Raw genomic sequence first — 22,800 nt, 5'->3', positions numbered from 1 at the left:
TCATAGTACCACTAACACATCCTGAAATTTTTACGAAAATCGAAGACATCAACTATCAAAAGTGTCCAAGTTTAAAAAAATTGACTCTTAAAAATTTCTTATATTTTGAAATGTAAAACAAAAGGGGAGTAAAAAAAAGGATGTTTAACGTAAAAGTTTTGTAAATTATGAACTACTCTAGTAAATAGTGGCCTATGATGAAAAACATTCTGAAGATTCCCGTAGCAGCGAATAAATGATGCATATTTTCGCATGTGTGACCTTTTTCAGGAGGCGAAGAATGAGGGCCACTTCTTAAAATAAAGCGGAGTTGGAATTTTACTCCAAGCAAAGAATAGCTCCCACAAGTGGCCGAATGCAAAACCCCACTACCGCTGCTCGTACGAATGTGACTCACCGTTTTACTGATACTGGCGAAGTATAGGTGTGTTTACAACATTTCTAGCAAAAAGCGCACATAAACAAAATGCTCACAAAAAGTAACCAAAAAAAATGTCGCTCTCATAATTTTTCGAACCAATCAAGATTAAAAAAATCTTCATCTTCAATAGTGCTTTTCACACGGGTGCCCACGAGAAGTGTGTGTGGGGGGGGGGTCTATTAGAAATTTGAGTGTTTTAATTTGAGAGTGTTTTCGATCTCATTTTGAGGAGGCTGTCATTCGGGGGTGGAGGAGCTGCTTCGTAGTATATTTGAGGGTGGTGATGGGTAGCCTTGTTTTTCGTATGACGTTAGTATTAGGAGATAACTTAATTTAAACTTTCCGAGAAATAGTTATATTGCATGCATATTTTCGTACTATACCCATTGTACCTCCCTCCCCCCCTCGATAAAAAACGAGTTCGGAAAACTTCAAACGCTCGAAGGAAAATATCCTTCTAAAGTTTCTACTTTTTGTGATTTTCAGAAATTAGCTCTATTTATATTTACGACAGTTCTGATCGCTGATGACCACCGTATAACGAAAGCTGTTGGTTCAGGTGAAATTGTGAATTACATATATCTCCTCCTTGTTTCATTATGAACCTGTCACATAATATAATCATATTGTAACTGAGGTCTCGATCTCTGTTCCAGTAACTGAAAGCACCATCTCAGGTTCGACTGTTTTAACTTATCATGTTCATGTTGCGTAATAAAAGTTAAACCTACATTTACAAAAGCAATAAGATTTGATCTTTTCACCTCAGAATCCCTGGCAAAAATTTATTTAAATGAATTCATCTTGTCCCCCCTCCCTATCCCTTTTTTCCATAAAAAAAAAAAAAAAAAAAAAAAGAAGAAGAAGAATGTGACCACTACATGACCACACGACTTGCTTGTATTGAATACAAGCGTGAGAAATCTGAGATTACGATTAAAAAAGAGAGAATAAGGAGCTTTCTTTAAGAACGAAATTAATGATGTAAAAGTGCTTTGGAGTGAGCAGAAGAACATTAATACTTACAGACCTTAATTTGTCGTGAGCCGATGCAGGAGTGATAGTTAGCAGACATCTACATTGGAAATATAGATAATGATTGAAATTAATCCTATTGGAATATCGCCAATGGGACACTGGATTAAGCATCTCAAACCAATCTCGTTATCGCCAAATTTGTCGTTAACTTGTGGGTACATTGCCAACTTGGCAACAACAAACTTAGTAATAAGGCTAAGCGGTCACCAATTTGTGAAGTTACTTCATCATGCAGAAAACGACTCGAAACTAATATTGGTTTTCCACGAAAAGCTATGTCAGAACCTTAACTAATAAGCAAATCTGACTTTTACGGAAAAGGAAGGTGTATAAGAAGACACTAAAAAGATCCTATTTAAGATATATCAGCATTCTAACAGCTAACTGGTTTTGAACTATACGAGATACGTACAAACGAACGTACAGACATCGCTACGAAACCCGTTAAAACGAACTCGGACATGGTCAAGGGCGCCCATATAGGGGGGCAAGTGGGGACTTAAGCCCCCCCCCCCTTAGAAATTAGAACTTCCTTGCTTTCAGTACTTTTTTCTTTGCAAAAATGTAAAAACATTTCTTCTCCAACCATTAATGAATAATTTATTAAAAATGTCAAACTTTAATAACTCTCTAATTTGTACTGAAATCGGTTTCTATGGAGAAAATATCTGAGCCCCCCCCCTTTTAAGTTTTGCATATGGGCGCCTATGGACATGGTTAAAACTCATATTTCTGCTGTTTATGCGTTTATACGCATAACAGCCAAAATATGCGTACGACGGTACGGGGTGCCGAAAAATTGGTCAAAATTGAAGGGATTGAGGGATGTTTGAAATAGAAATTTTAGTGAAAATATGAGTTAATTTTTTTTTTTTTGCGAATATGATAGTACTTCCTTTACTTTGTACAAGGAAGTACGAATCAAAGTATGAACTCATTAGTTATAGCAATAAAACTGCAATATATTAGACTACCATCGGTCACACGCGTAAACTTTAGTTTTAACTTAAGGTATGAATTCCATTCAACTTCCAACAGAAAATCGTCTTTTCTGCAATTCAGCAATCAGTAGGGCTTATTGGTCGGGCACCATGCTGCGCTTGTGACAGCGCCGCCCACAGGTAACACAGATTTATGCTTTCCATTTTTGCCTTCGACAAAATCAATGTCAACGACATGTACCCACTCGATTTACGAGTACAATGGTTGCACGCTGACTTTAGCAATTCATTCATAGATATCGAGTTCTTCAAGACCACGATTACAAGATCTTGAAGAAATGAAATCCTATCATGTTTGATGAATCCAACAGATAGTCCTTGAAAAGAGAAAGGGCAGGGTTTAAGTGCCTTGCATAAGATCCCTTCTTAGCTAGCTAATGTAATTAGTTTGGCAGAACTCATTGTATATTAAGCAAAGTTTCCCCGTTTTAAATATTCCTGTGCAAAATCATTTTGAAACAGGGTAGTTGTTTCACGTAAAGCATGGAAACTTCCAATTAACGAAGCAAATCTTTAGAAACATCAAAAAAAAAAAAAAAAAGATAAAGAGGTAAATGAATAAAACGTTCATTTTTCCACCGCGCTGGTAATGTTCAAGGCATTTGCTGAAAATGTCATACATGGTGTTTTGATATTTTTTATATTACTTTTTCATTTACTCATTTATTACAGTTTCAGCATAGTGTGGCTATGGTCACTTGATGCTAGACCTATGGTGAGTTCATTTATTTTTGGGTTGAAAGAAGAGAAATTCTTAGATTGAGTACAACTCCAATGGACGTTATAGTAATACAAACCGGCTTTCTTCATCCCTATTTTAACAAGTGGAATCGTTTAAGTTTCAACGGATCGGAAGTCAACTTGTCCAATCCTGTACCGTAAGATTGACTAAACAGTGTGCACAAAGGAGAAAATAAAAACACATCTGATCCGGTTCTAGTTCTAAAAGGGGTTGATTCACATACTGTAAAAAATGTGACATGATACAGCAAAAGAGGGGACATAATAATTTACTATATTTTAGTACAACATGCTAAAGTGTTTGGGCTTACTTGAGTACAATACAATGAAATACAGAGTGTCCCCATAAAATATATACCCTCTTTGAATGCACACAATTACTGAGAAACAAGAAAGTTTCAAATATAAAGTGAAGAATAGAAACTACTGATCTAACGAAAGTGTTTAAATTGTGGCCATTGAGGTTAGCAGGCACAGTTGATGACGCTGACCAGTGAAATTGAAAAAGTTTCTAATTACTTCGATTGTTTTTGCGCACATTTCCCCTCGGTGGTTGCTTTCAACTCATTGACTGTAGCACATTTAGTACTATAAGCATTATTATGTCTGACATGCCCCCACAGAAAAAAAAAACCATCGGATAAATTCAGCCATGGTCTCACTAAATTTCCCTTACGCTTATTGGCCGTGACAATCGCTGAAACTCATGGCAACAAAGAGGGCGTAACAGGGAATCCCTGTTTTCCATTACGTTGCCATTGATTGATGAATTCACAGGATGAGTTCAGTGCCTCTTGCAGTCAAAATGGGCTACGTCCAATCAAAAATAACCAAACTTTGAGTCGTTGACAGTGATTGGTGGATGCACAGGATTCCATTCAGTGCCTTTTGCGGTCAGAATAAGCAACACATGAAGTTTCATTTTTTTTCTTTTTTTTTGGGGGGGGGAGGAATTTCAAGAGCAGTCAGCAGCAGCAGGTAGTTGCATCGGTTTAACACAGAAAAGTCATAAATAGTCGAGTCCCGTAAAGCGTCAGCGCCATCTAGTGGGACCATGGTTAAGCCTTTTTGTTCCATCTACCTATCGAAACTGATAATGAATCAGAGTTTCTTTCCAACAAAGGGAAGTTTTCCCATTTCACTAAATTTTAGGTAAATAGATTGCAGAAACTTCAAAACACATGTTTGCAATTTTCATCACAAATTTTCCTTTAATGCTGCTTTGGGAAGGTAAAGGGTAGCAAGTGCAAATTTTTTTCTCTCTCACTTTTTTTTCCTTGCATTTTTGTCATCTGTTGTACTTTATTTTCAACTAGCGGTACCCGCACAGCTTTGCCCGTAGTAAAATATTAAAAGGTAATTTGGTTGGTTCGCCTGGTATACTGATAGTTAACGTCCACTATGCGTTAGTTTTATTTATTCATTTATTTATTTTTTCAAGATCTCTTCATACATTCGGCAGGTTTGAAAGCTTAGCATATAGCTTAACAGGAACCAGGAGAAGCTTTAGAAATTTTAAAAAGAGGAAAGAAGTTTCTCTTCCTTGCTTAAAACTCAAAATAACACATTTTTCCAAAATTAAATACTATCGAAAGAACGCTGTAATTTGCAACTCAAGAACTCGAATACGCTACCTTGAAGTGATTAACAATACTACCGAAAATGGTAAATCATTCCATTCCACGTGTTTTCTTTGGGGTAAATTACAAGTTTCAGACAGTTTATGGTGTAATGTAATTTCAGAAGAATAGATAAGAAAGCTTCCATTAAACACGATGAAAAATTAGTCATTCACAAAGCGTCAAAGCAAGTTATAAGTTACGGCCATAGACTAATAATAAGAATAGACCGAGCTATGGCAACCCTTTTGCTGCTCATAAACGAAAACATGTGACTGGTGGATATCCTAGCAACAGCGGGCGTTGACGGGGCCATCGTGAAGTCAGTCGGTTTCCCTCTCGCAGCTAGCAACCATGCTACCAAAGTCTTCGCCAAGCCCTTCCACTAGTCACGTGATACATCTATGAACCAATTTTCTTCATCAGCAAGAATGAAAAAGCTCGGTCTACTCTTATTATTAGTCTATGGTTACGGCATCTGTTTGAATTTACTGAACATGATTCCATAAAGAAAATAAAAGCAGACGACTTTTTCTTAGCAGTTAAAATTTTTTAATTCAAATCCTTTTCAATTCGGAACTCCAGCGCTCGAATACGCTACCTTGCGGTGATTTACAAAACTGCAAATGAAACTAAAACATTGTCACGTTGCGTTCCACGTGTGTCTGTTGACGTAAACACAGGCAGTTTGTTCTGAGTATTTATTAACGCAATCGATGTGTCTTAGTTTGCTTTCAGCTACAGAAATTAATTCGTCCCTTAGTAGTATTCTCGAGTTTCTCAAAATAATGTTAGTTTTCATTATTTCCTTAATAATTGGTGAAAGCGAAAATTCTGGATTAACAAACTTGGATAACGTTATACAAGGTAAAAATTTTTTATTGTTTTGTATGAATTTGTAAAAATATGGGGATTTTTTTAATCTTAAATTAATTAAACTTACCATGTTTTACAGCAGCATTTAGTTGGAATGGACAGTATGCAAAATATTTTCTTGAATTTATTATCGTAGAACAAAATGAATAACCGAGAAAGAATTTACTTTATTCCTTTTATTCTCAGCTGAAAGGTTTCGCCAAATTTGTTTAGAGTTATAGTTTTAGTATAGTGCGAGCAAAGTAGCCTTGGCGAGATTTCGCGTTTTTAGTTAAACCATTTTTAATTTTTATCATGAGTGGAATAAAATGGTAGTAAGATTACGGAATTCGATAAATGAAAAGAAATAATGGTCAATCAACTGAAAAGAAAACTACCACCATATATCCGTGAGAATTTTGTTAATGATTTGCATAACATGACACAATTAAATCGTAACTCAGAAATTAGAAAAATCGAAACAGAAAATTTTTAAATTAACCGATTCGGGAATTCGAGAGAAATAACTCAGCTACAAATGGAAAACTATAAGCGCTAGCCAAGCAAGGCAAAAAAGTATCATCTTCTTTCGATAACAATTTGTAATGTCATATTGAATTTTCTATCATTAATTGTTATTCTTGTCAGTCCAAAATTATTATTTAGTTTTATCAAGAATTGATAAATATCGAATTCAACATCGTGGAAATAGCTGCTTAGAACTACGAACTACGTAGTTTGCATTAATCTGTGACGTTTAGTAATGCTTCTTGAATTCTCATTTCTTTCTACGTGGGCCAGAATATCCACAAGACTTTGAAAATTAATTAAAAAAGAATAAAGCGAAAAAATCATAAGTACGAACAAAAATCACAACACTTTTAGCATTTTCTTCGTTACCATGTGCGTTTGTTTTAGTTTTTAAGTCCGCCATTAGACAGTGACTTCAGTGCCCCCTATAGTTCGTTGGATTTGGGAATAAAGGAAGGTTAATCGCCAATATAAGCACGTTTTTAAAAATGTTAGGAAAAAAAGGTAACGAAAAAAATCAAAGAGAGAGTAAAAGACGTAACCATGGTAACATACAAATTTAATTTCCGCTTCGAAAATAATTTCCATTTATCTTTAATTTTTGATTTTATTCTCGAGCTTACTCACTTAGAATCGTTTGGCTTGCTGAAGATAAGCCTTGGATGCTGAGGTTTTTTCTAAATGATTCCTACAGCTCTCCTAATGCTCGTAGAAACTTCGAACAAACTTCTAATGTGGAAAATTCCATGCTTTCAAATGACCTAAAACTTAAAAATGTGAATGAAATATTTCTCCCCATATTATCAAATTTATGTAAACAGTGAGCTTGAAATTGGAATAGAAAAAGAACAAAATCGAATTTTTGAAAAATCGCTTCGAATGCACACCCCCATTCTGCAAACTAATTTTATGCCAAATTTCAGGAAAATCGGCAGAACGGTGCTATGCGCGTCACAGACATCCAAACTTTCAGCTTTATTATTAGTAGAGATAGAGAAGAGAAGAGATGCACAAGGTTGCTTATTTGGTTTCCGTTAAAAATAAAGCACGATAAAAGCGTCAACACTACCAAGATTTCCCTTTCGATCGTATGGAATCTAAAAAGGGTTTCTTCCAATTTCACGAAAACTCATTCCTGCAGATACTGCCATTTACCTTACCATTCGCAACTCCAATTAACTATAGGGGGCGCTGCAGCCACTGTCTAATGGCGGTTGAAAAAGGTAAAACAAACAAATGCCGTTTCTTATAACTTGCTTTGACGCTTAGTGAATTTCAGTAATTTTTCATCGTGTTTGTAGGAAGCTTTCTCTTCTATTCCTCTGAAATTACATTACACCACAAACTGTCTGAAGCCTGTAATTTACCTCAGAGAAAACACGTGGAACGGAATGTTTTACCTTTTTCGGTAGCATTGTTAATCCCCGCAAGGTAGCGTATTCGAGCTCTGCAGTTGCGAATAGCAATATGTATTATTTTACGCCTACGTTTCCCCTCGTCGTTTGTTAGTGGGCGTAATTTTCATATGGCTCAAGAAATTCCCCTCGATAACAGTTCAGCCCCGAACACAAATACAAAATAGGAAATTATTCACTTGGGGGAGTGATTTTCCATGATGCTGGAGGTAGAGATAATCCATTACTGCTGTTACCGCCCCTCACGCCCACACGATCCGCAGATAGAGTCATTGACCTACGAGAAAGAGAGTTTTTTCTGGGGATTGTAAAAGAGTGAGGAATGGACACCGAGTAATTCATGCTTGGATAAAGGTGTATAACATTTCATTTCTTCCATCGTAGTCTGCTTGGGCATTTGCTCGGAAATAATTTTAAGAAAGATCTCTTGAAAGATAGAACCTGATTTAACTGCGGGTACCGTGGGAAGGTAAAGGGCAGTTTCTGCAGAAATGAGCTTTTGAGATATTTGGAGAAACGCATTTTGGATTCTATAATAGCAACAAGGAAATGTTGGAAATGTACTTTTTTTCGTGCTTTATTTTAAGCGGAAACCAAATAAGCAAGTTTATCTCCTTATAACAAAGCTGAAAGTCTCTCTGTCTGGATCTCTGTGCACGCAAAAAAGCGCAGACCGTTCGGCCGATTTTCTTGAAATTTGGTACAAAATTAGTTTCTAGCATGAAAGTGTGCACCTTGAGGCGATTTTTTGAAAATTCGATTTTGTTCTTTTTCTATTCCAATTTTAAGAACATTTCACCGAGCAAATAACCAAACATGGACGGACAAATTACCATAACGTGGACGAGCAAACTACCATATGCGACCATGGGTGAACAAATTAACATAGCAAATTACCGAGAAATTCATCATCCATTATTTGTAAATATACAGGTGAACCAAATGACCTTTTAAGTTTCTACTACGGGCAAAGCCGTGCGGGTACCATTAGTGTGCAGTAAAGCTCAAATACAATATATGACGAAAATGTAAAAAAAAAGAAGGAAAGAAGAAAAAGTTGAATTCCTTTACCTTCTCACAACAGTAGAAATGTTTTGACGCATCGAAAGTTCTTTGTGTTGTTACTTGTTTTATGGCTTCTAAAATAGTTATAACTTCGTCTTGTTCATCGTTAGAAACAAAATTTTATGTTTAAAGAGCTAGACATTGAAATGTGCACTGACTTCATATTTGAAAATAATTTAATGAAAAAATAAAAAATAATTCAGATCTTTTGCCTTGACTTCTGCGAAATATTTGTATGAAAAAAAGATAATCTGAATGATAAAGTTAAGAAAATTTTTTTAATTCAGTATTGAAAAAACTCCATTTAGTAAACAGAATTTCTTTGAAGCCAGAAATGATAATATTTATGATTTCTTTCAAAGCTATAACTTTCAATAGCTTGATACAAATCAATTTTGGGTCACTCAATATTTTTATTTTCATGCTTTTTTTTTTTTTTTTTAAGTTTAGTTTGACAATTAATTATTTTTTTCAACTTCAATGGCAGTTTTCCCATTAAATATTTTTAACAAAGCGCCAGTTAAGCGTAGTTGCTGATTTGAACAGTCCACTAGTAACAATACTTGATTTCAAGAATCGATAACACTTGAAATTTCTTTCTCGTTAAACATTCAGAAAAGCAAAGCAAGTTTTGCAATATATGACATTTTAACAATATTTTTGATAACTCTCAAAGAAAAGGATATCATCATTGGGAAAAGGTTTACTACATTCCATCATTTACAATTCGTGTGTTTCCGATAGGCGAGGTGCCATTGGAAGAAAGAAAATCGGGATGGGTTGAGTGGTGCCTTGAAGAAAAATATTTGAAATTAACATTCAAATAGCACGAAAAACAAAAAGAACCCTTTTCAAACATCCAATTGCAACCAAAAAACGGAGTCCACACATAACACCAGTCCTGCATGGTGGTAAAAAATCAACATAATTTCACTTTTCTACGGCTAACTATTTCTGAGTTATGATAGCAAAGGACTGGGCGATATCAGAATTTTAATACCGCGATATATCGCTCTCCAAATATCGATATTTTCGATATATTGATATATTCTTGGGGAGGGGGGTGCAAAGATTATAGTTCAGAGCATATTATATCTAAAAACAACAAAGAAAAACATTTCCAAATATGATAAACTAGCAAAAATACCCGGCGTTGCCTGGGTCAGTAATAATTATTAGAAAAAATCGTTACTTGCTTTTGTTTTCTGCTTTAAGTGAAAGAATTAAAACACGTCTTTTTGGCGTGATTAAAAGTCGAGTTTCTTCCTTACCCATAAAACTAAAATAGCAATAAGTATAAAGAACAAAGTAGTATTGATTTAGAAACGAAAGCACTATATTTAAGCATATACAAATTTAAAAAACATGAAATTAATCTTCTCATGTTTAAAAAGATTAATCTGTTGATACTTTTTTTTAACATGGAGTCTAAAACCTTCTCTGTATGGTAATGAAGTACGAAGTGATTAAAAAAAAGTAGCTGCGCTCGTAATCCCCTTATACTTGCTTTAGTTATTTCGGGAAATTTTAATCATTGTGGCTCTTGGTGCGATTTTACCGAATTTGCGAAAGTCGTTTCGGGGTACCTTCGATGATGCTCCCCCATTCTTTCCATACTTTGTAAAACGATATGATATTAATTTTCGTTACAGAGATATCGCCGCCAGATGCTGAGATATTTTTGGTCACCATAAAATGGCGCTAAACAGTTTCATCCGAAATGTTACCAAAATAAGTAATAAAATTTGGTGATCGTTTGAAATTGTGCAAAAAGGAAAATTAATGGAAGTTTTTGTGCTGTTTATGGATTTGCCTAATTTAGTTGCTGGATTATTTAACACGGTAAAAAAAGTCTTTTGAAAATTCTTTGATTGGCATTGAAGAAACATTATGACGTAGTCTTCGGCTTCAAAAACAGCAACGTTGAAAAAACTGCCAAATGCATCAGCTACGGAAATCTTTCTGCAAAAATTTTGGCGATCTGCTGGTTGTTTGGATAATGAGTAAGTGTTCAATCAGCATAAATAATAATAAAAACCATTAATTTCATTAAAGTTCCGTTTAAATGGAAAATCATCAGCCAAATCATGTATTATTTGCCAATTTTGTGCAAAAATCTTACTTCAAGATTTGACTTGAGAAAAGCCTTGAACAATCACGAAAAGCAAAGAAAGTCAACAATACAACAATTGTCGCTATCGACAGGGAGTTGAGATGATACACTAAATACTGTATTGAGTTGAGGAAAGCCTTCGAACATGGATCTAAAAAGATCATAACTCGTTTTTTATTCTACTTAGAAATTTCAAACAGGTGCCATCTTCAGCAGAAAAATCAGAGCTTTCGATGGACATATAATGTAAATATGTGCAAGTATTTTTTCATCCCAATATTAGAGAATTTATACAAAAATTGTGTTTTATTGCCCCCCTAAGGGGGTTTTGCCCCCCATAATGGGACGAAAACTACCCTATGTGTTATTCTGATGCATAAGCTATATTATTGTAAAGTTTCATCAAAATCCGTTCAGTAGTTTTTGCGTGAAAGAGTAACAAACATCCATCCATACATCCATACATCCATACATCCATACAGACAAACTTTCGCATATATAATATTAGTAAGATACAATTATTTCTCTAATTCAGAACTTTCCTTGAGGGGGGGGGGGAGGACGGCGTGCAAATGACATAGCTCAATGTATGACAAAAGTGCTTCGCAACGAAAAAAGTTTTAAATATTCAATTCAATATTTTGTTTAAATCTTTCAATTTGAGCAGTCTTAATAATTTGAATGTACTTTGAACTATATTTCGTATTAATGTCTTAAATAGTTTGGTTTTAGTCACTTAATAGCTTTTGCTTTAACTTTTTACTTTCTAGTTGAGTAACATTAAGTAAAATACTAATAATAAATCTTAAAAGAATGCAGCTGTAAATTTTGAAAACTATCACAGCATATACCCATTAAGCACAAAGAAATATGAAATATACCTTAAATTTATATGTCACTAGCTGCATTACCCGACGTTGCACGGTCTACCTCGAAAATAAAAATTTTGTCGAGTGACACGTATTTAACAATCAGGTTTAAAAAAGAAGGAAAAAAATAGCACAAATATTTCCCGTCAATGTGTATAAAGCACAATTTTATGACTTAAAATTTAAATTTAGACATCATTGGATTTTTTTGTAATCATTCTGGATTTTCTGGCGAAACCCATCAAGGTGGTCCCCATCCCATTTTGATTTTTTTAAAAAACTTATGAGAATTCCTGAGCATCAAAGGACCACTGCGCCATGTTTGGAAAAAAATCCGACGAAAACTGGATATTCATAAGGAAAACCCTTCGTGGGATGTATTCGCACCCTCCCCCCTTTCCTCATAGGTAGGCGAAAACCCCTGTGACAATTCCTGACCATCAAAGAACCGCTGTGTCAAATTTGAGAAAGATCCGACGAAAACTGTGGATTTGTATGAAGAAATCCCCTGTGGGAGGAAGGGTGGTCCACATTGCGAACGAAAACTATCCTAAGTGAATTCTTGAGCATCAAAGGACCTGCCTGCAAAAGCTTTGCTAAAATCCGACGTAAACTGGATTTGCATAAGGAAAACCTCCGTGGGGTGTTTTCACCCCCCTCCCTCCCTCATCGGTAAGCGAAAAACTCTCTGTGAAAATTCCTAAAGCATCAAAGAATCGCTGATCCAAAATTTGGCAAAGATCCAACGAAAACTGTGGATTCGTAAAAGGAAACCCCCGGTGGGAGGGGGAGGTCCAATTGCGAACGAAAACTTCCCTATATGTGAATTCTTGAGTATCAAGGAACCTATATGCAAAATTTTGCAAAAATCCGACATAAACTGGATTTGCATAAGGAAAACCTCCGTGGGATGTTTTCGCACCTCACCTCCTCCCTCATAGGTAGGTGAAAAACTCCTCATGAAAATTCCTAAGCATCAAAGAACCACTGTGCCAAATTTGGCAAAGATTCGACGAAAACTGTGGATTCGTAAAAGGAAACCCCCGGTGGGAGGGGGAGGGGGGTTCCGATTGCGATCGAAAACTGCCCAATTTGAATTCTTGAGCATCAAAGGACCTCTCTGCCATATTCGGCAAAAATTTGACGTAAACTGTGAATTTGCATTAATAGAATCGTTATTTGGTTAATTAAAATATATAATACATTTTAAACTATTGTTTTTAACGATACACACATATTTTAATATTGATTTTAGAATTGCAATCAATTTTTCTTCAGCAGATTCAATCCAAAATCCATATTATTAGGTAAATCAATTATCTCATCAATGTCATTATTTCACAAACAATTTTACCGAAAAACGAATACGAAAATTTCTTCACTTTTTCAATTCCGGTATTTGATGACGACTCTTAAACTGAAGTCAAAAAATATCAAACAAAAGAGCTGCAATAAACTACCGAAGTAACGTAAAACCGTAAGTATGCTCGGATTCACATTGCTATAATAATTACGGCTTCAAATCTGTTAATGCGTAGAACTTACATAAAAACCCTATTTTCGCGCATGCATCCCAAAAGTTCCGTCAACTCATATGTGCCGCTTGTCTGACGAAATTAGGAAGTTTCAGTTTCGTCCTATTCGGGGTTACTAGCGAAGCGAGATTTCGTCCGATAAATTCAATGGTGCCGTGTGTTATGAAGGACGTTAATATTTTCCCTCTTAATTTCGGAAATAAAGTTATGTTCGTTCAGAACTGAAAAAGATGAGTTGCGCTCCCTCTCTAGTGAGATAAATGTGGGATATAAGTATTCTTATGAGGATTTTTTTGTTTTTCATTTTTTTTTATATAAAAATAATTCTGTTCAATTCTTTTCTTAAATATTTTATTCAGCGCAATATCAATGGTTTATGTTTAACTTGAATTATGAATCGTGCTTATACCTCAATAGGTTAATTTTTAATTGTTGCATTAGGATGCTTTCTTAACCAATACACGTTCACTTTTATGGGCCTACGAGAGGCCATGTCAGCTTTGTCAGAAAGAGAGCGGCGGTCCTTGGAAGGACCCCGCTCTGAATGGTAGTAGTATAAGTTTTGAAAACTTTATAGAGGGGGGGGGGATCCGGAGACCAAACTGACAAACGGGCTCACATTTACCTTCGGCGGCCTTGTGAATTTTTCCCTTTTACTAATTAAAGATTAAATAACTGTTTGAAGAATGCAGAAAATATCTTGAAATTTCAAACACTCACCCATCACACAGAGCTATGAAAGATTATGTATTTTTAAGTCACTATTTTAAAATATACGTATCTAAGTCCTGTATTTACTTTTCAAATTACACTGGTATGCAAAAATTAAGGACGAGACGGTTTTTTCAATATAACTTTGTAAAAAGCTTTCCAAATCAACACATTTAATACCGTAAGATCCCCAATACGTAAGGACATGTGTAATGTAAGCAACACTTACTAAAAGAGAAATCAGAGGGATAAAAAGAAGCTTTATTGAAAAAGTAGCATGGAGCGCACTGCGACTGAAGGCCGAAACATCCCTGTGATGGGTGTCCAGCAAGAAACATCCGGTCTTTAGTAGGGGATATGATCTCCCCCGACTGCTAGGCAGATTTCACAGCGTCTGCCCATGCTGAGAATGAGGGTGTCAATCAGTTGTTGAGGCATTGCTGCTCATTCGTCTTGCAGCGCCAATCGAAGCTCCCGAATCGTTGCTGGTGGTAAGGTACGAGCTGCCAAGAGTCTGCCTAGAAAATCCCATACATGCTCGATGGGACTCAGATCCGGAGATCGTGCCGGCCAATCCATACGTTTAGTATCCTCACTCTCTAAGAGCTGTTCGGCAGCTACTGTGCGATGACATGGTGCATTGTCGTCCATGAAAAGGAACTGCGGACCCATAGCGCCTCTAAAAAGACGCACATATGGAAGAATAATCTCGTTACAATAACGGGTCCCGTTGACTGAACCTGCGTCGAAGATGTGAAGGTCTGTACGAATACCAAGCATGATGCCTCCCCAAACAAGAACACCGCGACCTCCATACCTGTCCCTTTCAATGATGTTCGAGGGATGATTGCGGCTTCCCCGCTCTCTCCAGATGAGTATGCGATGAGAATCGCTACTCAGACTGAATCTGCTCTCATCTGTAAAGAGTACTCGTCCCCATTCATTGTCTCCCCAATTCTGGTGTTCCCGGCACCACAGAGAACGCCTTCTCCGATGGGCAGGCGTTAGAGGTACACACCGTATAGGGCGTCGTGCAAACAGACCACCACCGTGAAGTCTTCTGGCCACAGTAAAACGCGATATCGGACGTCCAGTCGCCTGTGTCGTGTGTCTAGCGATTTCTCCCGCTGTCTGCCGCCTGTTTCTTCTGGCCTGTAAGACAATATACCGGTCATCTGCGGTGTGGTTCCTCGTGAACGACCACAATTGAACCCCCGGATAGCTGTTCCTGTAGTTTGAAATTGTCTCCAAAGTCGTGAAACGATGCTGTGAGCAATTCCGAACTCTGCAGCCACACTTGTCACACTGCGGCCTTCCTCCAACTTCCCAATGATTCGACCTCGGGTAAAAGCATCCAGATGTCGTCTAACAGATTGATTATTCGCCATTTCTCGCTGAGGCAGCAACTCGGTGTGATTTTACCTGCTATACGGCGTGCAATCTCTTTGCCAGAAATACTGATCTTACACCGACAACATGCTTTATACTACTCAGACACTCCCCCATTACGTCTGCCTGCATATCTGCGCATGTGCTACCGTACATCACCTTACTTAATCTCCTGATTGGTCTTTCTGTCCGCTCTGCCTCTTCGTTCAGCTGATATGCTAACTTTTCGACTTCGTCCTTATTTTTTGCACACCAGTGTATATATCGGACGGATAGAAATCTAAATATCGTTATCGCGGTAGTAGATATATATATATATCGATATATGACGGTATATCGGTATATCTCCCAGCCCTCATAGACATACACAAGCCCATACATACTCACGTACGTGCATACGTCTAGACGTCAAGAGAAAACACTCGTTAAAATAGACTTTGAGGTTGTTCATAAAAATCACTTTTTTTTTCAACTTTTTCGGTGCCCCCTGTCACAAAGTGTTTCACTTTTTAACTTTACTCTCTCCCTTCTCCTAGTTACATTTCCCGCTAGTTTTCAAAAACATACTGTTGTAATGTCACACTTTTTGTCACCCCCTCCCTCCCCCTTGTCACAATTTCAAAGCATGACATCACTGTGGACGACCTCCTTAGAGATTAAAATGTAAATTTTGGTTAAAATTTGAGTGGGAAAATGTCCGTCACGGACACGAATGAACGATCAAGTTGTTTTTATGTATAACATCACATGAGTAAAGAGTTTTGACACTTTTGGTAGTTGGCAGTTTCGATAAATTCGTTTACGTTTAAAATTTTTAAAAAAATTACTTAAATCGAAGAGCTTTCAATGTTTACATTTCGTGCCGATGACATCACAAATGATGAAATGCCATTTAGTGTTGCCATTCACAGAGCAAAATATTTAATTCGCATCTTTACTCACGTGTATTGGCAACGATATGGTCGGTAGCAAGCGTAGTGCGCAATTTTAATTCGCTGCTTGATTATCATAACGTGGAAACGTAGAGAAAGATGCGGCAAAGTGCATCATTTGTGACGTCATCAAGACCATGCCTTGTTTGAAAAATCCGGACATTTAAAAAAAATAATTTTAAAAAAATTGTTGGGAAAATAAAAGTATTTTCTGGGTCCATGCTATTTTCTTTTTTTTTTTTTTTTTGCTCATTCTATCCATTTTAATGACTAAAAGTAGTACATTTGACTGAAGGAAACCATCCAATTGTATATGTTTATCTAAAAGTCGTATACATACCTTTTATTACAACGTGAAATTTTGATTAAAGCAAGGGGTTTTGGAACGCACCTCTCGTGTAAATCGAGATTCGACTGTACTACGTTTAATCCTGAAATTAGTATTTTCAAAATGAAAGTCCATTAAAAAACTTAAAAAATCAAAATAATTGCTCTCTATCTAGTTTAGGTGGTAATTGTAGTGACCGTAATTCTTAATAAACTCACTTGAAGTAACCCTTCAGTCGTGAACAAAAAATACATTTACGAGTAATAAATGCTTTCAGTACTTGAAAATATTTTGATCTTTTTGTCTAAGGTTTCTTTTATGGAACAATAAATTTGGTGGAAAAAAAATCAACATAATTAAGACACGTACTTCAAATAAAAATCACAGACAAACGTTTCAATTCATCTTAGATCTCGTTTTTTTTATGGTCACTAAATCAAGCTGTGTAAAGAATAGCGAAAATAAATTCAGGCAACGAAATGCAAATATTTAACCGTACGGGCTGTCAAAGAACTAGATGCCCCCCCCCCTCCGGAATAATACGAAATGGAATACAAAAAATGTCGCATCTAAGTCTACTGAACTATAAAGAGAGAGAGATGAAGAAAAAGAAGGGAGAAAGCGGATTAGGAGAAAAAAGGAAAAGGAAATTTTTTGTTCTTGTTTGTTTTTCGCACTTTATTCTTTCCGAGCGCTGAAGACCTGGACAAATCATTTAACGCATTTGTGTTTCATTTATAAAATAACTTCCCGCTATGCAAAATCTGAATATGCCATTAATAACCAAAAACATGCGGTAAAATTTTTCAAGGAAAAAATTGCTAGCTGATGAATTAACCATCTAATTAACTGCGGAAGTGTATACAGAACATTCAAAGAATGGTGCTAAATAAGTACGAGATCATAATGTAATGTAAAAATGGATTATGCTAAAATTGTTTAAACAATAAATAAAACTTTTAAAGTTACATAAAATTTAAAAATGTATATTTGATAATAATAAACTTTTTGGTCGCAATTGAAACTTAGAATACTCTCAATGATATGTTTTGATTTCAAATAGTAACATTCTTTTTCATTTGGTGTAGGAAAAATCACTACAAAATAACATGATCCTGGCGTTAATACTATTTTTGTGAGAAAAAATTATTTTGTTTTGCCAAGCTAAATTTTCTGTGACCATTTTTGTTGTTATTTCAATATCTCAATTAACCTTTGCTTTTGAAGCATTAAAATCAAAAATAACCATGCATTTTGACCAAAGTTATAGGAGAAAAAAGGTTATTTATTTTTCCAGTTTTTCTACGAGTGGTAAATATATGTTGAACTATGTTTTTAGATTTCTGTTTTTGATTAAGTATGGTAAGAGAAAACATGTCGACTGAACTTGTTCAGAAAATAGTGTTTGCTTGAATGATGTTCTTCCTAAGAGAATCTTTAAGTACGGTCGAGAAATGTGCTCAATAGTTCGTATTTTCTCAAACTGAGGGCATGAGAGCCTAATCTTGAAGTTTGTAACCCACAATCTCTAATAGTGCTTCGTCATATTAACGTGTTGTGACAAATGACAACAATAATGAACTTAAAATTACCGGTCTATACTCGGAACCAAAGAGAATTACAATCAAATACTAAGTAGCTCTTTACGGCATCCAGAGAGTGCAGCTTCACTGTTCTGCGGGATCATCTGACTGCAGTGGCGCACACAAGGGGAGGGTCCAGGGGTCCGGACCCCTCCCATCGCCCTTGAGTTTTTTTGTTTGATTATAATCCTTCGTATGCAGTACGTAAAATACCAAGCAAACGTATCAATAATTTCAGATTTAGTATAAATGAAAAAATAAAATTTATTTTCTTTCTTTCATCCCCTGCAGCCTCGCACTGTATGTGAACATAAATTGTTTTAGAATGATGATTTTGCTTCGCTGTTTTTACTTTTAATTATGAGAAAAGTAAATGCATTCATTTTTATGCTTGCTGGTATTTTAATTAAGTATTTGTTATTAAAAAATTAATTTTAATGCTAAGTAATAATTCAATATTTTGTAAAATGTTTTTTGTTCCCGAAAATGGATAAAATTAAAAGAACATGTTTGGATGCGTGTTGGAGTTAAATATGAGAATGGTGGACCTTCGATCCTGGATCCATTCTTTAAAACATTCATGTGTGCGCCACTGGTTACCCTACATAAAATCTTGTGTTTTCTAGTATTTCAATAATAGCATATTATTATTAATGTTTTAAAATTATTATGCTGTTATAAATAATTAAAATTTAAGAAAATTATTGATAATTTATTTCATTATCAATGCCAATTATTGAATCACAATTTTGCTTTTTTTTTGTTTTTTGTACCCGACAATCGACAAAATTAAATGAATATGTTTGGCGGCGTATTGGAGTATGGTTCGAGAACGGGACTTTAAACCTGGACCCTCCCCTTGAAAAATTTCTGTGTGCGCCACTGTCAGACTGAAATAGGCGAAACAGACATGGAGGCAATAACCAGGCTTGAGGTAATGCTTCCGACTTTTTTGTGGCTATTCCAAACTGATGATCACAAACACGGGTGCAACTGCAGTATCTGGATGCCGTAAAGAACTGTTTGGTGTTTGCTTGCAACAATAGCCAAGCACAATCGTTTGCACATGTTGCGATGTTACTGAAAAAGAAGACAAAAAATAAATCAAAAGCGCATGGAAACGGAGCTACGAGTCAAAAATAAATAAATGTCAAAAATGGTTATAAACTATGTACTTTTAAGTGTTGCAAAATTAAAGGGTTTTTCAAAATGACACTTCATAAATAGTATGTCTTATCAGAGCTCATAACCAACTCTATCAAATCATGGCCAAGTCCATACTCAAAATCAGCTGGCTATTTTACCTGTATTAATCTTTCATTTGAATAAAAGTATTTTAATATTTCATGAGAAATAATTGTATAGTCCGCCTCACTATTGCTGGCACTCGGCAAACCTCAAAAATCCATTTCATATATTGTGAGGCTCTGAGAAGTTGAGCTCCGACTCTGACAATGTTTACCTCTGTTTCGGAAAATAGGGAGGGGTTATTGGCGCTAAGTTGGTTGAGAAACTTTCTTAGTAGTTTTTCAAAAATATTCCAACTAAAATCCGAGATAATAACTCGTCTATTTTCCAATAAGCTTCCCTAAAACAGGTAAACATAGTCAAGGTCACAGCTCAACTAACCAGAGCTGCACTATACATGCCGCTTTAAAAATTGTAAACAAACAACGATGTTTCACGAAGAAAACTTGTTTCGATAATGCGTGATCACACCAAACCACGTTTCTGTCATTTTCAATCGATTTTGAAATAAAAATCGCCGAAGACGAATGCCAACAATCGTGAGGTGGACTGTGACATTAAAAACTCACCTTCTGATATAGGAACGGTCTGGTCAAAGCCATCCATCTTTCGGCAGCCATCACAACAGCCACGCACCCTGAAGACAGTCCAAAAGTCCGCAAGACCACCCTCAAAGCGCAAAACCACCGACTGTCCGAAAGGGACTCTTCCATGTACAGTTGCGCGTACATGAGCATGAGAGAGCCCAACAGGGCCACCAGGTCGTTCCAGGCCAAACAACGTACCATAAGAGTCTGCTTCCTGTTCCTTGTAGTCTCACCCTTCGAGAGGAGCACCAGGGCACAAATGTTGGCGCCAATGCCGAATCCATAGGAGATCGTGATGAACACCTGTCCTATAACAGAGAGATGCCTAGATGGCCCGGTGGTGTTGACAAAAGATTCTGTTAGGTTCGTCCAGTTTGTCTGAGTAAAATTCGCAACCGTGAAGTCGTCTGCAGATTCAGTCATGTCCGTGAAAGCGTCTACTTCTATCATGTTTTCATTTATATTTCACCTAATATAGTCCCATTTTTCATAAGATGTAATATTTGACTTTGGTATTTTTCAAAAACACTCTGAATATTTTCATTCCGATAGATATTTTAGCATTTAATTTTCAGCGTTTTATTTTAAAGCAATTAACATAAAATCATTATCACTTCGGAAGATTTCAAATGTAGTCTTGGATTACACAAGGGGAAGTAGTAAGAAATTTTACCAGTTTCGTGCAGCAGCATTTTCTGAGTAACATCATAAAATTTAGTGATAACTCAATTCTGAGATCTCTGAAAATTATTTTGTTTTCAGGAGGGATTTTTCCTCATAGTTTTCGACAGCTATTTTCTTCTTAACTAGCAAATATGGTGTACACTACAATACATATTCGATGTTGAAGTCAAATAATTCATAATTTTAGAAATAAATTAATTAATCATCTTAAAAATAGTTTCGAAGTATGAATATTTAAAACTAAACTGCATCGTTCTGCGTTCATTTACTAGATATTCACTGACACATCCCAGTTTTGAAATTTTTCCATGATAACTTCAAAATAATTTTACTTCTCGATTCTCCAATGAAAGACGATACAAACATTCGCATCTTCTTGTACACAACAAAGTTTCAAGGAACTTGTTCATGGATATTCACCACACTGACGTTGAAGCATTTATTGAAAATATGTTATAATAATAGTTGTAGAAATTATTGATTTCACCTGAATTAAATTGAAATTATATCATTTTTTGAAAATTTACTGGATGTTGTAACTGCAACAAAATCACGTACTTTTTACAGAATGAAATCAATGTTAATCCTCGGAGAGACTTCGCCAGATCATTTTAAGCTTCCAAACTTCCCTCCAGCGAAAAGACGATTTCAGGACAAGATCTGAATCGCTGATCCGCAAGTGAGCCAGCCAGATGGCGCTAGGTCTTCCAGAGATGTCCACTGAGAGAGGAGGAAGATTCGCACTCCGCCTTCTATCGTTTGCTATTTTTATTAAACGTATTACTTCCATGTCAACTCGCCGATTGGAGGTCCCAAAGCTAATAAATCGGTTGTCTCCTTTCTTCCGTCCAGAGCGCTTTACGACTTGTAACGCCATCCGAATCGTTTATGATTCAATTTAGAGATCCGACTTGCTCTCAGTAATTAAGTTGCTAATAGAACTGGATGCTCCGCCAACCTGTTGCGCTTTAGAAAACACTTGCATCGATCCGTAGCCTCGTGCTAATTAAAGTTATGCCTTGCACCGAAAGTCAAATTTGATGTTCTTCAGAGAAGTTAAATGAAGTGTCTGAATAAAAAGATAAAATTGTGTATTTTACAATTCATAAATATTCAGCTGCATGGGAGTGGGCTATCAGAAATTCTTTGGGGAGAGATTTCTTCTAAGGATAAGACGAAGTACGATAAAAGTCGAAAAATATTTGAGGTAACAAAAGTTAAGAGTTCCCAAAAAGATACCCACAGTTCATTTTGCAGATACATTTAACTCTTTGAGTGTGGAAGATTTATAAAAGAAAGAAAAAAAAAACGCAACTGATGATATGCATGAATTTACAAGCTATATTTTCCTTAATAATTCAGTGGAACGTATATGCTCCATTTGCAGTTCTAGAGTGCTGATACTCCACCTTGCTGTGATTTAAGAGATTAGTCCAAAGAGGTAAAACACTTCAATCTTATGAGGAGAAGGCGGATGTCTCATTCGAGCACGTGTAAGTGGGTGTATCATCGTTTTACCTCTTTTAACAGCCATTGGCCAGAGACTGCATTGCCGCCCATAGTTTATTTGAACTGTGAAATGGTGGTCGAAGGGTTAACGGACGATAAGGATAGCGTCCGAGGGGGTGGGGGTATATATATTATCCAGTTATAGGGTCTGATATTTTTCCTTTTTTAAAACCTTAACATAATTGGACTACTCGGAAATAAAATCCTGGCTAGGCTACGCCACTGAATATATCGTTAAATCGTATTTAAATGCGAGATAAAATAGTAAACACATCAAATCAATACTGTTTAAGTTCGATATTTTGCGATAGTGATCAAAAGGTCGACTGCGGGAATTCAAAATTCCGATGTGTGTGTGTGTCTGTGTGTGTGTGTGTTTTAGTATGTTTTCAAAAACATTGGAAAAATTTGAATTGTTTATTTATTTTTTGCCAGTAGCGGCAAGAAAAATCTTTAAAATGATCCCTTACTTTGATGTTAAATGATAATATTAATATAAGGAAGTTATTGGGTATGTATGTGTTCCCTGTACAAATCCAGTTTACATCGGATTTGGTGATTAAATTTGGCAGGGCGGCACTTGGGCATCCGAGAAGGAACGAAGGGAGGTTTTCGAACGCGAAAAA

General features: G+C 36.1%; 1 protein-coding gene across 1 annotated transcript in view; it reads right to left on the bottom strand.

Moving 5' to 3' along the window:
* Positions 1-20,431, bottom strand: part of LOC129219047 (prostaglandin E2 receptor EP3 subtype-like) — a 76,266-nt gene extending 55,835 nt beyond the window's left edge. Inside the window, exon 1 of the mRNA XM_054853369.1 lies at positions 19,964-20,431. Coding sequence (XP_054709344.1) covers positions 19,964-20,431 — 468 coding nt within the window. The remainder of the gene's footprint in view (positions 1-19,963) is intronic.
* Between the last annotated feature and the right edge of the window lie 2,369 nt (positions 20,432-22,800).

The sequence above is a fragment of the Uloborus diversus genome, chromosome 1, assembly GCF_026930045.1.
Source record: "Uloborus diversus isolate 005 chromosome 1, Udiv.v.3.1, whole genome shotgun sequence".
NCBI lineage: Eukaryota > Metazoa > Arthropoda > Arachnida > Araneae > Uloboridae > Uloborus > Uloborus diversus.
Note: the sequence above shows the minus strand (reverse complement) of the source record. Positions and strands in the feature narration are given on the sequence as shown.